At 35.1% G+C, this 14,761-nt stretch overlaps 1 protein-coding gene across 1 annotated transcript; it reads right to left on the bottom strand.

The window, feature by feature from the left end:
• Positions 1 to 13,826: 13,826 nt before the first annotated feature.
• On the bottom strand, positions 13,827 to 14,372 carry LOC129873230 (secreted RxLR effector protein 161-like). The gene has a single exon (XM_055948280.1). The coding sequence runs from the start codon at positions 14,370 to 14,372 to the stop codon at positions 13,827 to 13,829; it is 546 nt and encodes a 181-aa protein (XP_055804255.1).
• Between the last annotated feature and the right edge of the window lie 389 nt (positions 14,373 to 14,761).

Raw genomic sequence — 14,761 nt, 5'->3', positions numbered from 1 at the left:
AGTTGGATATAAATAGGTTTTTGTGCGAAAACAAAATGAGAGAAATAAAATTGTAAGATACAAGACACGCCTTGTTGCACAAGGATTCTCTCAAAGACCCGAGGTCAACTATGAAGAAACATATTGTAACATCCCCTAAAAACGTTGTATACGATGTTTTAATTTTTGCCTAAACATGATACAGCCTCTGTATTTTGGGCATAACGTTTCATAGGAATATCTAAATTGAGTGATTCAAATTTCTGAGTAACCACAAGATCATTACCTACAACTTTTATAAAGACCATATTTTAAGATTCAGAGGTTAAGTAGGTCAAATAAATTAATTTTTGTAAGGTAGGATGCTGTGATGGAAATGAGTGTTTATAGAAGAAACATCATATCTCACTGTAGGTTTATCCAAATTGGTTGATTGCTGAACGATATGAAACTAGACTTCCATATCTACAATTCTTATGAAGACACCAAATCCTAATAAGGAATTTATCTTATTCAAACCAGCTCCCAAAAAGAGTATTCTGTCAAAGATAACTCATTTCACCTACCATAGAAAGATCTAGATACATTTGACATCACTCATGACATAAATTGTCCTCCATTTAACATCATCCATGACATCAATATATTCCACTAAATTTTCAGATTTTTCTTTATAATTATTTTATTTATTATTAGGTCCCTCTTTCCCACCTATAAATACCCACCTTATTTCCTCATTTTATTCATCAAGCTTTTTCAAACAAATCTTCTCTCTATACACTTCTTTACATATTCTCAAATATAGTTTTAGTTCTTAGTAGTGAAGAAATACTATTCCGGTGATTAATATACTCCGGGTAGTACACAAAACGTTCCGGCGAGGAGAGAAGCTAGGACTCAAGAGTGTTCATTAAGTCTTTCGGTACCAACTAAAGCTTCGGTCTGCAGGTATGTAAGACTTCAATGAGAGTATTCTTTCCACTCTCATGTCTAAATTATTTTGATTATATGATAAATTATATTTATTTTCTTTAAGCTCTACTCTAAGTTATGTGTGTATTTATCCATGGGTTCTTCCACCATGTAGTCCAAAAACTCTTTCAATTAAGTCTCTTGATTTCAAGTAATATTTTCTTATGGTAATTCTTATTTTTACTTAATAGTATGAATCATGGTTAAACTAATGATTATTGGTCTATTTTGATGCAACATAATTATATATGTATGAATTGATGGTTTACAAGTAATTCCTCTATTTATCTATTTAAAGGTTCTTGAAATTCATGGTGGGTTGTTTAAAGCATGATTTTTAATTAATGGATTTAAAAGTATTTATGTATATTTATTTACATACATATTTGCAAGTTGAAGTGATTTGAACCCACCCAGTTTTACTATGTTTTTAATAAAGTTTGACTTGAAAGCTTTGACTCTAAATAAATATTTATGAAAACAATATCTATGATAAAAAAGGGAGTCTTATGAAATGAAAGAATGATGAAATGATATGAATGATGAATTCTTTATGCAATAAGGACAATTCTTGCATATTTGAATTATCAAATGTTTTAATGAGCTATTCTACCGAATATGATGTTTGAATTTTCAAGTTATATGCTATGAATATTTTGAAGTATTAAACTATTTCGTGGGATTGAATTAGCATCGAATGAGGCATTGAGGTGGGATTCGGTAAGGAAATCCTAGTAGCAACCCCTTGTCTCATTAACTATGTGCCAACATAGGAGCCCTTGTAGGCTTAGGCTAATGGATCTATGAAAGTCGTTAAAGTTAAAGCTAAAGAAATGAATAAAATTGACGGAGTTCTACCTGACAAGTAGTCTCCCCGGCCAACGTAGGGGGTTATGTTGGATTCCATGTAATAGCTCGCATGGTCTTAAATGTCGGTTATGGTTATTTTCTCACAAAATGAATGTTTTAAAGTATATCCATATGAATTATTATGCATGTATTACATTATGTTCCATATTACATAAATGTTATAATATTTCCTCAATGTTCATGCATCCTTACATACTTAGTACATTCAAAGTACTAACGCATACTCTTTTGCCTACATGATATCACCATGTAGGGATCGATGCTCCTCCTCGTTCTCCTCCACGTGGCTAGGTTATATTCCATTGAAGACTACTTTTGGTGAGTTCCCATGTTCCGGGAACAATGCTTCTTTATCTTTCTAGCTTATGATCTGTTAAGATATTTTATTATGGTATTTCTTCTATTATGATTGAGGGTGAGCTAGGAACTTGTCTTAGCCCCATTAAATCTAATAGTTAGAGGTATTGTTGGACATATGTAAGTTGGAGATTTATTATTATGATTTCCGCTTGTCTATTTATCATCATTACCTATGAAAGGCTAAAAGAATGCTAAGAGGCTTGTTTGAGGTGCTTTCGGGTTCCTCATTCGCCATGTCACGTCTAGGCCCTAGGCTTGGGTCGTGACAAACTTGGTATCAGAGCCCGAGGTTTTGAATGATCCTTGGAGTCCAACATACCGCATCAAATAGGGTCTTGTTCATGGTTGTGAAGCGCGCCACAATTATGAATAGGAGACTATAAGGCGTTTAGGAAAAAAATTCACTTCTTTCAAATTCATGTCATGCCTTAGAGCATCCTAAGCTTTCCTTTAACTAACGACTCATTTTGTGTGCTCTAGATAATGACTCGTGGATGACCACCTCGAAGAGTAAGGGTTGACGATGAGGACCAAACTCCTCCGGTTCCCAATGCCCAACATTATGAGGATGGGGTAACCCATGCTGAGTTTCGCAGTGTTATTACTTTGTTATCTCAAGTCGTAGCCAACCAGGGGAATCTAGGTATTCCACCTCCCCAAATGCAAAATCCATCCTCTAGGATTCGGGATTTCCAAAGGATGAATCCGCCCGAGTTCGATGGTTCTAAACTAAATGAGGACCCTATGGAGTTCAGTAATGAGGTGTACCAGATTATGGCTATCATAGGTGTACCACCAAATGAGAAGGCTGAGCTAGTGGCCTATCAACTCAAATGTGTGGCTCGAGTGTGGTACGAACAATGGATTGTTGAGAGGGATGAAGAAATAGGGTCGATTGGATGGGAAGAGTTCAAAGGTGCCTTCCTAGACCCCTTTTTTCTATTGGAGCTAAGGGAGGCCAAAATCCAAGAGTTCATCAACCTCTGTCAAGAAAGTATGAGCGTGAGGGAGTATGCTCTCAAATTCACCAAGTTGTCAAAGTATGCTCCCTTCATGGTCTCCGACCCAAGAGCTAGGATGAGCAAGTTTATTTCCGGTGTCTCAAGCTTGGTGTCCAAAGAGTGCAAAACGGCCATGTTTTTCAAGGAGATGGACATCTCTCGGTTAATGACTTACGCAGAACAAATCGAAGAAGAGAAGCTTAGAGAGAGATCAAGGGGGTTCAAAAAGGCTAGAATGGATGGTGGAGGGTTTAACCCTTAAAGGTCCGATCATGGTAACAATAGCAAAGGCCAAGGTGGGCAACGATTTATGGGACAAGGTTCCACCAATACTCCTCCTCCAAAGTTCAACAAGGACAAGAGTGGTAAACCAATGATTCCAAGAGAGAATGTTGCTACTCAAACTTTCCCCACTTGCAAGAAGTATGGAAGGACTCATAAAGGGGAATGCTTAGCCGACTCTAATGCATGCTTTAAGTGTGGCAAGCTGGGCCACCATGCTAAGGATTGTAGAGATGGTGGTGGTAGGACTCAAGGACAAATTACTCATGGTCAACAAGTCCAAGGAGGTGTCCAACGCACCAACCGCTTTTATGCCTTGCATGGAAGACAAGAGATTGAGGATGCACCCAATGTCATTACCGATATGTTAAAGGTCTTTTCTTTTGATGTGTATGCACTATTAGATCCGGGTGCAAATTTATCTTTTGTTACTCCATTCCTTGCAAATAGATTTGATGTTTTACCTGAAATGTTATTAGAGCATTATTTGGTGTCTACCCCTGTTGGTGAGTCAGTTATTGCTAGAAAGGTCTATAGGGGTTGCCTTGTGTCTATCTTGCATAAAGTTATTCCTTGTGATCTCATTGAGCTTGAAATGATAGATTTTGATGTCATTCTTGGGATGGATTGGTTACATGCATCTTATGCTTCCATAGATTGTAGGAATCATCGAGTCAAGTTCTAATTTTCAAATGAGCCTGTTATTGAATGGCAGGGTCGTGATTCGGTGGTGAAGGGTCAGTTTATTTCTTATCTTAAGGCTCGCAAAATGATTTCTAAGGGATGTATTTACCATATTGTGAGGGTTAGGGATGTCAACTCCAAAAGTCCTTCTCTTGAGTCAGTTCCTATAGTCAATGAATTCCCCGATGTCTTTCCTGATGACCTTCCCGGTGTCTCTCTCGAAAGGGAAGTTGATTTTGGTATCGATCTCCTCCCCGATACCCAACCTATCTCTATTCCTCCTTACCGCATGGCCCCAGCAGAATTGAAAGAGCTGAAGGAATAATTAAAGGACTTGTTAGAGAAGGGGTTCATAAGACCAAGTATTTCGCCATGGGGTGCTCCCATTCTATTTGTAAGAAAGAAGGATGGGTCACTTCGAATGTGCATAGACTACCGGCAATTAAATAAGATGACCATTAAGAACAAGTACCCACTCCCTAGAATAGATGACTTGTTTGATCAATTACAAGGGGCAGGTCACTTCTCCAAGATCGACCTTCGGTCCGGCTACCACCAACTACGGGTAAGGGAGTGTGACATTCCCAAAATAGCCTTCCGAATAAGGTATGGTCACTATGAGTTTGTGGTGATGAGTTTTGGGTTGACGAATGCACCGGCGGTGTTTATGGACTTGATGAATAGGGTGTTCAAACCTTACCTTCATACCTTTGTAGTAGTCTTCATTGATGATATTTTAATTTACTCTCGGGGTGAGAAAGAACATAAAAATCACTTGAGAGTTGTGCTTCAAACATTGAGGGATAAACAATTATTTGCAAAATTTAGTAAGTGTGAATTTTGGTTAAAGGAGGTAGCATTTCTTGGTCACGTAGTGTCCGGTGATGGAATCAAGGTTGATACTAAGAAAATAGAGGCAGTAAAAAACTGGCCTAGACCATTATCTCCTTCAGATATTAGGAGCTTCTTAGGTCTAGTCGGGTACTATAGAAGGTTCGTCAAAGGCTTTTCTTCCATTTCATCTCCTATGACAAAATTGACCCAAAAGAAGTCCAAATTCATATGGACAGATGAGTGTGAGAAGAGTTTCCAGACCTTAAAAGATCGACTTACCTCTGCTCCTATTTTGACTCTCCCAGAAGGATTAGAAGGGTTTGTAGTTTATTGTGATGCTTCAAAGATTGGTTTAGGTTGTGTCTTAATGCAAAAAGGCAAGGTAATAGCCTATGCTTCTAGGCAATTAAAGGTGCATGAGCGCAACTACCCTACCCATGACCTTGAATTGGCGGTCGTTGTTTTTGCTCTGAAGATTTGGAGGCATTACCTCTATGGGGTGCATCTGGATGTGTATACTGATCATAAGAGTCTTCAATATGTGTTCACCCAAAAGGACCTTAATCTAAGGCAAAAGATGTGGCTAGAACTCCTTAAGGACTATGACATGAGTGTGCACTATCATCCGAGTAAAGCCAATGTGGTTGCTGATGCACTTAGTAGAGTGTCTATGGGGAGTGTGGCCCATGTGGATGAAAGGAAGAAGGAGTTGGTGAAAGATGTTCACCGATTGGCTAGATTAGGAGTGAAGTTGGGTAGTACTAATGATGGGGGTATGGTTGTTCAAAATAGGTCTGAATCCTCTTTGGTGGTGGATGTTAAAACAAAGCAAGATCTTGACCCAAAGTTTATTGAGTTAAAGAAGTTGGTAAAGGAAAAGAAGATAGAGGTCTTTTCCCAAGGGGGAGATGGGGTTCTATACTACCAAGGTCGGATATGTGTTCCAGATGTGGATGGCCTAAGGAGTTTGATCTTGATGGAGGCTCATAATTCTAGATACTCCATTCATCCCGGTTCAACAAAAATGTACCGAGACTTAAAGGAGTTGTATTGGTGGGGTGGCATGAAGAAGGACATAACAAGGTTTGTGTCCGAATGTACAAATTGCCAACAAGTGAAGGCCTAACATCAAAGGACGGGTGGACTAGCTCAAGACATTGAAATCCCTACTTGGAAGTAGAAAGATGTGAATATGGATTTTGTAGTGGGTTTGCCTCATATCCGGAAGCGTCATGACTCGATTTGGGTAATTGTTGATAAAATGACTAAGTCAGCTCACTTCCTACCAATTAAAACTTCCTATAGTGCTGAAGACTATGCTAAGTTGTATATTCGAGAGTTGGTGAGGTTGCATGGTGTGCCATTATCCATTATTTTGGATCGTGGTACCCAATTCACTTCACACTTCTGGAGATCATTTCAAAAAGGCCTCGGTACTAAGGTAAAGTTGAGCACAGCATTCCATCCTCAAATGGATGGGCAAGCCGAAAGGACGATTCAAACACTAGAGGATATGTTAAGGGCTTGTGTGTTGGAGTTTAAAGGGAATTGGGATGATCATCTACCTCTCATCGAGTTTGCCTATAATAATAGTTACCACTCAAGTGTTGAGATGGCGCCGTTTGAGGCTTTGTATGGGAGACGATGTAGATCACCAGTTGGTTGGTTTGAAGTAGGCGAGATGACCTTGTTGGGCCCCCATTTGGTACTTAATGCTTTAAAGAAGGTGAAGATCATTAGAGAAAGGTTAAAGACTGCTCAAAGTCGTCAAAAGTCCTATTCTGACACTAGAAGAAGGGATCTTGAGTTTAATGTAGATGATTGGGTGTATCTGAAGGTTTCACCCATGAAAGGTGTGGTTCGATTTGGCAAGAAAGGGAAATTGAGCCCTAGATATGTAGGGCCTTATAGAATTGTGAGACGTGTTGGTAAGGTTGCATATGAGTTGGAATTACCATTGGAAATGGCCATGGTTCATCCGGTGTTTCACGTATCTATGTTGAAAAAATATGTGGGTGATCCTAGTTCCATTGTACCTATGGGAGTAGTGAATATTGAAGAAAATTTGACCTATGAAGAAGTTCCTGGGGAAATTTTGGACCGGCAAGTTAAGAGATTGAGGAACAAAGAAGTTGCATCTGTTAAAGTTTTTTGGAGGAATCAACAAATAGAAAGTGCAACATGGGAAGCGAAAATGGATATGATTAAGAGATACCCTCATCTTTTCCCCTCTACCCAAACCTAAGGTATTAAGTTGCCCTTGCTCAATTACTTGAAATCTTTACATCTCAACTTTTCTTGTCATATGCTTGCAAAATTATGAAATATATTTTAAATGATATTTTAAATTACACTGTTGCATTAATGATAGGTTGTTTGTTAACACTCTACTCTAATCAAGCTAAGTCTTTTCTCATTCGAGGACGAATGTTCCCAAGGGGGAGATAATGTAACATCCCCTAAAAACGTTGTATACGATGTTTTAATTTTTGCCTAAACATGATACAGCCTCTGTATTTTGGGCATAACGTTTCATAGGAATATCTAAATTGAGTGATTCAAATTTCTGAGTAACCACAAGATCATTACCTACAACCTTTATAAAGACCATATTTTAAGATTCAGAGGTTAAGTAGGTCAAATAAATTAATTTTTGTAAGGTAGGATGCTGTGATGGAAATGAGTGTTTATAGAAGAAACATCATATCTCACTGTAGGTTTATCCAAATTGGTTGATTCCTGAACGATATGAAACTAGACTTCCATATCTACAATTCTTATGAAGACACCAAATCCTAATAAGGAATTTATCTTATTCAAACCAGCTCCCAAAAAGAGTATTCTGTCAAAGATAACTCATTTCACCTACCATAGAAAGATCTAGATACATTTGACATCACTCATGACATAAATTGTCCTCCATTTAACATCATCCATGACATCAATATATTCCACTAAATTTTCAGATTTTTCTTTATAATTATTTTATTTATTATTAGGTCCCTCTTTCCCACCTATAAATACCCACCTTATTTCCTCATTTTATTCATCAAGCTTTCTCAAACAAATCTTCTCTCTATACACTTCTTTACATATTCTCAAATATAGTTTTAGTTCTTAGTAGTGAAGAAATACTATTCCGGTGATTAATATACTCCGGGTAGTACACAAAATGTTCCGGCGAGGAGAGAAGCTAGGACTCAAGAGTGTTCATTAAGTCTTTCGGTACCAACTAAAGCTTCGGTCTCCAGGTATGTAAGACTTCAATGAGAGTATTCTTTCCACTCTCATGTCTAAATTATTTTGATTATATGATAAATTATATTTATTTTCTTTAAGCTCTACTCTAAGTTATGTGTGTATTTATCCATGGGTTCTTCCACCATGTAGTCCAAAAACTCTTTCAATTAAGTCTCTTGATTTCAAGTAATATTTTCTTATGGTAATTCTTATTTTTACTTAATAGTATGAATCATGGTTAAACTAATGATTATTGGTCTATTTTGATGCAACATAATTATATATGTATGAATTGATGGTTTACAAGTAATTCCTCTATTTATCTATTTAAAGGTTCTTGAAATTCATGGTGGGTTGTTTAAAGCATGATTTTTAATTAATGGATTTAAAAGTATTTATGTATATTTATTTACATACATATTTGCAAGTTGAAGTGATTTGAACCCACCCAGTTTTACTATGTTTTTAATAAAGTTTGACTTGAAAGCTTTGACTCTAAATAAATATTTATGAAAACAATATCTATGATAAAAAAGGGAGTCTTATGAAATGAAAGAATGATGAAATGATATGAATGATGAATTCTTTATGCAATAAGGACAATTCTTGCATATTTGAATTATCAAATGTTTTAATGAGCTATTCTACCGAATATGATGTTTGAATTTTCAAGTTATATGCTATGAATATTTTGAAGTATTAAACTATTTCGTGGGATTGAATTAGCATCGAATGAGGCATTGAGGTGGGATTCGGTAAGGAAATCCTAGTAGCAACCCCTTGTCTCATTAACTATGTGCCAACATAGGAGCCCTTGTAGGCTTAGGCTAATGGATCTATGAAAGTCGTTAAAGTTAAAGCTAAAGAAATGAATAAAATTGACGGAGTTCTACCTGACAAGTAGTCTCCCCGGCCAACGTAGGGGGGTTATGTTGGATTCCATGTAATAGCTCGCATGGTCTTAAATGTCGGTTATGGTTATTTTCTCACAAAATGAATGTTTTAAAGTATATCCATATGAATTATTATGCATGTATTACATTATGTTCCATATTACATAAATGTTATAATATTTCCTCAATGTTCATGCATCCTTACATACTTAGTACATTCAAAGTACTAACGCATACTCTTTTGCCTACATGATATCACCATGTAGGGATCGATGCTCCTCCTCGTTCTCCTCCACGTGGCTAGGTTATATTCCATTGAAGACTACTTTTGGTGAGTTCCCATGTTCCGGGAACAATGCTCCTTTATCTTTCTAGCTTATGATCTGTTAAGATATTTTATTATGGTATTTCTTCTATTATGATTGAGGGTGAGCTAGGAACTTGTCTTAGCCCCATTAAATCTAATAGTTAGAGGTATTGTTGGACATATGTAAGTTGGAGATTTATTATTATGATTTCCGCTTGTCTATTTATCATCATTACCTATGAAAGGCTAAAAGAATGCTAAGAGGCTTGTTTGAGGTGCTTTCGGGTTCCTCATTCGCCATGTCACGTCTAGGCCCTAGGCTTGGGTCATGACACATATTCACCTGTTATGGATGAAATAACATTTCGATATCTCATCACTCTACCTGTACATAAAACTCTTGAAATACATCTAATGGATGTAGTTACAGCATACCTTTATGGTTTATTTGATAATGAAATTTACTTGAAAATTCAAAAGGATTAAAATTGTTTGAAGCATGTACTAAACATTGAGAGATTTACTTAATAAAATTGCAAAGATCATTATATGGTTTGAAACAATCAGGGCGCGTGTAGTATAATCGCCTTAGTGAGTACTTGATAAATGAAAGTTATACAAATGATGTCATGTGTCCATGTGTTTTTATTAAAAAAATAAAATAAGAGTTTGTTATACTCGCCATTTATGTTGATGACATAAATCTCATTGGAACCCCTAAAGAGGTCCAAAAGACGATTGAGTATCTAAATAAAGAATTTAAGATGAAAGATCTTGGAAAGATAAAATTTTGTCTAGGTCTGCAAATTGAACATTTAGTAGATGGGGTCTTTGTCCACCAATCTGCCTACACTAAAAAAATAATAAAATGATTTTACATGGACAAAGCACATCTATTAAGTACTCCAATGGTTGTTCGATCACTTGAAGTGGAAAAAGATCTATTTCGACCTTCAGAAGAGGATAAAGAACTTCTTGGTCCTGAAGTACCATATATTAGTGCTATTAGTGCAGTTTTTGTACCTTACTAACGCAACCAGGCCTGGTATAATATTTTTCTGTTAATTTGCTGGCAAGGTATAATTCATCCCCAACACGAAGACATTGAAACGGTATCAAACATATCTTGTGATACCTAAAAGGTACAATTGATATGAGTTTGTTTTATACTAACAAAGGTTGTGCAGACCTTATTGGTTATGTAGATACAGGTTATTTATCTGATTCACATAAAGCTCGATCTCAGACAGGCTATCTATTTACACAAGAAGGAACTGTTATATCATGACGATCTATAAAACAGTCTATTGTTGCGATTTATTCAAATCATGCTGAAATAATAACAATTCATGAAGAAAGTACAGAATGTGTGTGGTTGAGATCGATGATACAGTTCATCAAAGAAAGATGCGGCCTATAAAATGATGTCAAAGTACCCACAATTATATTTGAAGACAATACCGCATGCAGATCTCAATTGAAATGTGGCTTCATAAAAGGAGACAGAACGAAACATATTTCACCAAAATTATTCTTCACACATGATCTCGAGAAGAATGGTGATATTGATGTACAACAAGTTCGTCGAGTGATAATCTTGCAGATTTATTCATATAGGCATTACCAACATCAATTTTTGAGAAACTAAGATATAAGATTGGAATGCATCGTTTTCAAAATATCAAATGAAGTTTTCATCAAGGGGAGTAAAATACACGCTGCACTCTTTTTTCCTTAACCAAGGTTTTGTCCCACTAGATTTTTCTGGTAAGGTTTTTAATGAGGCAGCAATCAAGGCGTATTGTCAGATGTGTGTACTCTTTTTTCTTCATTAGATTTTTTCCCATTGGGTTTTTCCTAATAAGGTTTTAACGAGGCACAACATCTATGGGGGGTTCAGAATTAATATGTATATTATTTTTTGTAATTTTTTTTTACACATGGACATCCAAGGCGGAATATTACGCAAGTGGATGTCCACTTGGGCAAATTGCCCACCTTTTCTTGGCAATTTGCCCACCTTTTCTTACCTATATAATGCCAATTTTGGCAACGAAAATATAGAGACATACAAAACATAAATTCACTGCTTTCTCTCTTCTATTCTTTTTCCTTACTCTCTTTTTCTTATTTTATCAAGTTAGTTTATTTTATAACAAAAAAATATTTTTTTAAAAATTAAGTTTAATTATTTTTAGGGGGGAGGGGCTCGAGGGGTTGGGTGGGGGAAGTCGGGGCAGGCAGTAGTGTAGGATAAGAATATTTTCTTTTAAAAAAATTGAGGGGTGGGGTTGGAGTTCTGAGTAGAGGATCGAGTAGGGTATGAAAAAGAGTTACGTAATTTTTCTAAAAATTCTTCTCTTGTTTACTTGCTAAATTTAGCATTTAATTATTTAAATATTATTTTATTTTATATATCTATGTGGGATATATAAAATATTCCACATATATGCATGGGTGGATATATGCATGGGTGGGTGACATATACATAAGAGAGATATTTTTAACTTAGTTAATCAAGTAAATTGATATTTTTAAAGCTGTCAATAATTAAGAGACTAATATAATAATTCACACTAAATTTAACATTATTTTCAATAGTACTTATCTCTAAAATGGATGAAAATTCCCTTGCCACATGACTCTTTAGATGGTATTTAAATCCACTTCTAACAAGAATAGAGGGGTAAAAGATGCTCCTAAAGTTAAATTATGTAACAAAGTTCTTTTAAATACGATAATTAATGTTACTCATCTGGACTTCGCCTATACTTTTTCACATCGAGGATTTTATTTTATTATTAATAAAAAGTCACTAGACATTTTATTTAATGGTATAAATTCGTCAGAAACAATAATACAAAAAAAATAATTTCAAAAATCACAATTTTAAAAAATCAAATTATTTCTTAAGAAGTATGCAAAGTCTATTGTGGCCAAGCAAACATAAACAGAAAAAGTATTTTTTTTTAATCAATATATAATTAGGTACTTGATTAGGGTCTCATCATTTGAAAAATTAAACATTATGTAAATCTTAAAATCTTTATATGACTCATACTTGTCATAAAGATTACAATGCCAATCATTCTATATGACCTACTACTCACATCAACATGTAAATTATTAATCCAAAAACAGCTCAAAAAATAAAAGGCATCATCATTTCAGTAGCGCACTAACCCAACATAAACATACATCCAAATCAGACTCCTTTTTACCTGCAAAATTTGGTTCACAAATGGATACAGCTAATTAATTGTACAATTTATGTATTAAAGATATAATTAAGTAATTAAATATAAATGTATTAAAATTATGTCCAGGTATTACAACATAGAAGCAGATGGAGCCTATAGGTTTGACTTGAACCCAATATTTCTTACATAAGGTATATATATATGTTGATATTGGATAAAATTTTAACAAATATTTAATTTCGACTTGTAATTAAAAAAATGCAATGAGTTTAATGTTGAGACTTTTTTTTTTGTTACTATCATTTGGTAGTGTAAGTTATATTCCAACAAATTAAAAAGTTACAGAGAGGGGCTAGGCCTGACTTCATAATACAATAGTACTTGACTGTCACGCCAGTCAATAAGCAAAAAATAGGATTTATTGTAGAAGAGAATCTCATTCTAACTAAATTTATGACCAATCATAAATTCAACTAAGGAAAAAATTTGTCTTGTCATATCGAATCCTGATACTAAAAAATTGGTGTTTATCCAACTGGTAAGCACCTTTGACATCATTGGGTAATATTTGATAGGAGACAAAATAGTCCTTTGTAATCTTGATGAGAAGTAATTGGAGAGAAAATTGAAAAGATATAGAGAAGATTTGTTGGAAACGTAGTGGATCAAAGTAATATTTTTATTATATAAGGAGTAAAATATTATATATATAAAAGAATTTTTTTTTTAATTTTCTCATAAGTGTTTCGATACTTCATTTTATCATAAAAGTTTTGCTCTCTATTTCTTCTTCTCTAACTCTCTAAGAAGTTTTGCATCTTTTTTTTTAAAAAAACACACAATTACATGCATACAAATATCTATTTATAGCTAACCTACACTTTCATACAGAAGACTTCTCCAAGTTAAATTTCTCCTACTTTATATTACTTCTTCAAGTTGAATTCTTCCTACTTTAGTTTACTTCTCCAAATTGAATTCCTCCGTCTTTAGTTTACTTCTCCAAATTGAATTCCTTCATCTTTAGTTTACTTCTTCAAATTGAATTCCTCTGTCTTTTTAATCTTCCAATTTTGACTTTATTGAAGTAAATTTGAATTTTAACACTCCCCCTCAAATCGAACTTTTCATTCCAAGCTTTTCTTTGGGTATGCGGAATATGTATGCTTTCAATGGCTTCGTAGATATATCTGTCAATTGGTCTTCAGTGCGACAATAGACTAACTCCACTGTTTTGTTCTCCACTGTTTTGTTCTCGGATAAAATGATTCTTTGCATCAATGTACTTGCTTCGACTGTGCGACACCGGATTCTTCGCGTGTGATATGGTAGACTTATTGTCAACATAAATTGTGATCGGATTTTCTTGAGCAAAAAATAATTCTTCCAAAATATTCTTCAACCAAACTGCTAGGCAGGTACATGCTGTCGCAATTATATATTTTGCTTCACATGTTGAAAGAGCAACAATTTGTTGTTTCTTTGATGACCATGAAAATGCTGCTGAGCCAAGATGGAATAAATATCTGGATGTGCTTTTTCGATCATCCAAGTCTTTCCCATAATTACTGTCTAAGTAACCAATCAATTTTGATTTTTCAAAGTGTGTATAAAAGAGACCATAATCCATCGTACCTTTGATGTATCTCAAAATTCTCTTTGCGGCAATCCAATGATCTTGTTTTGGCTTTTCCATAAATTTGCTAACCAGTCCAACTGCATACATAATATCTGGCCGCGAGATAGTCATTCCTTAAACTTTCAATTACGCAGAAAGTTGGATTAACTGGCTCGCTTGTTGAGTCAACACTTAACTTCATTCCTAGTCCTGCTAGCGTGGCTACAGGTTTAAAATCTTGCATTCTGAACTTTTTTAGAATTTTCTCCGCATATTTTTTTTGAGACATAAATATGTCATCTCTCATTTTTTTCACTTCGACTCCAAGAAAGTATGACATTTCACCAATGTCTGTCATTTCAAATTCTTTAGTCATGGCTTTCTTAAAGTAATTGAACATACCTAGATTGTTTTCGGTGAAAATCATATCATCCATATATAGACACATGGTCATGATGTCACCGGTCTTATTTTTTTCATGTATAATGCATGCTCGTATGAGCTTTTCATGAATCTATTCT

Source organism: Solanum dulcamara, chromosome 2 (genome assembly GCF_947179165.1).
Source record: "Solanum dulcamara chromosome 2, daSolDulc1.2, whole genome shotgun sequence".
NCBI lineage: Eukaryota > Viridiplantae > Streptophyta > Magnoliopsida > Solanales > Solanaceae > Solanum > Solanum dulcamara.
The sequence above is the reverse complement of the archived record's forward strand: the minus strand, read 5'-3'. Positions and strand labels throughout refer to the sequence as shown.

What these genes read in the sequence shown, in the direction of transcription:
- LOC129873230 (XM_055948280.1), bottom strand. Translation starts at nt 14,372, where the DNA reads ATGACTATCTCGCGGCCAGATATTATGTATGCAGTTGGACTGGTTAGC.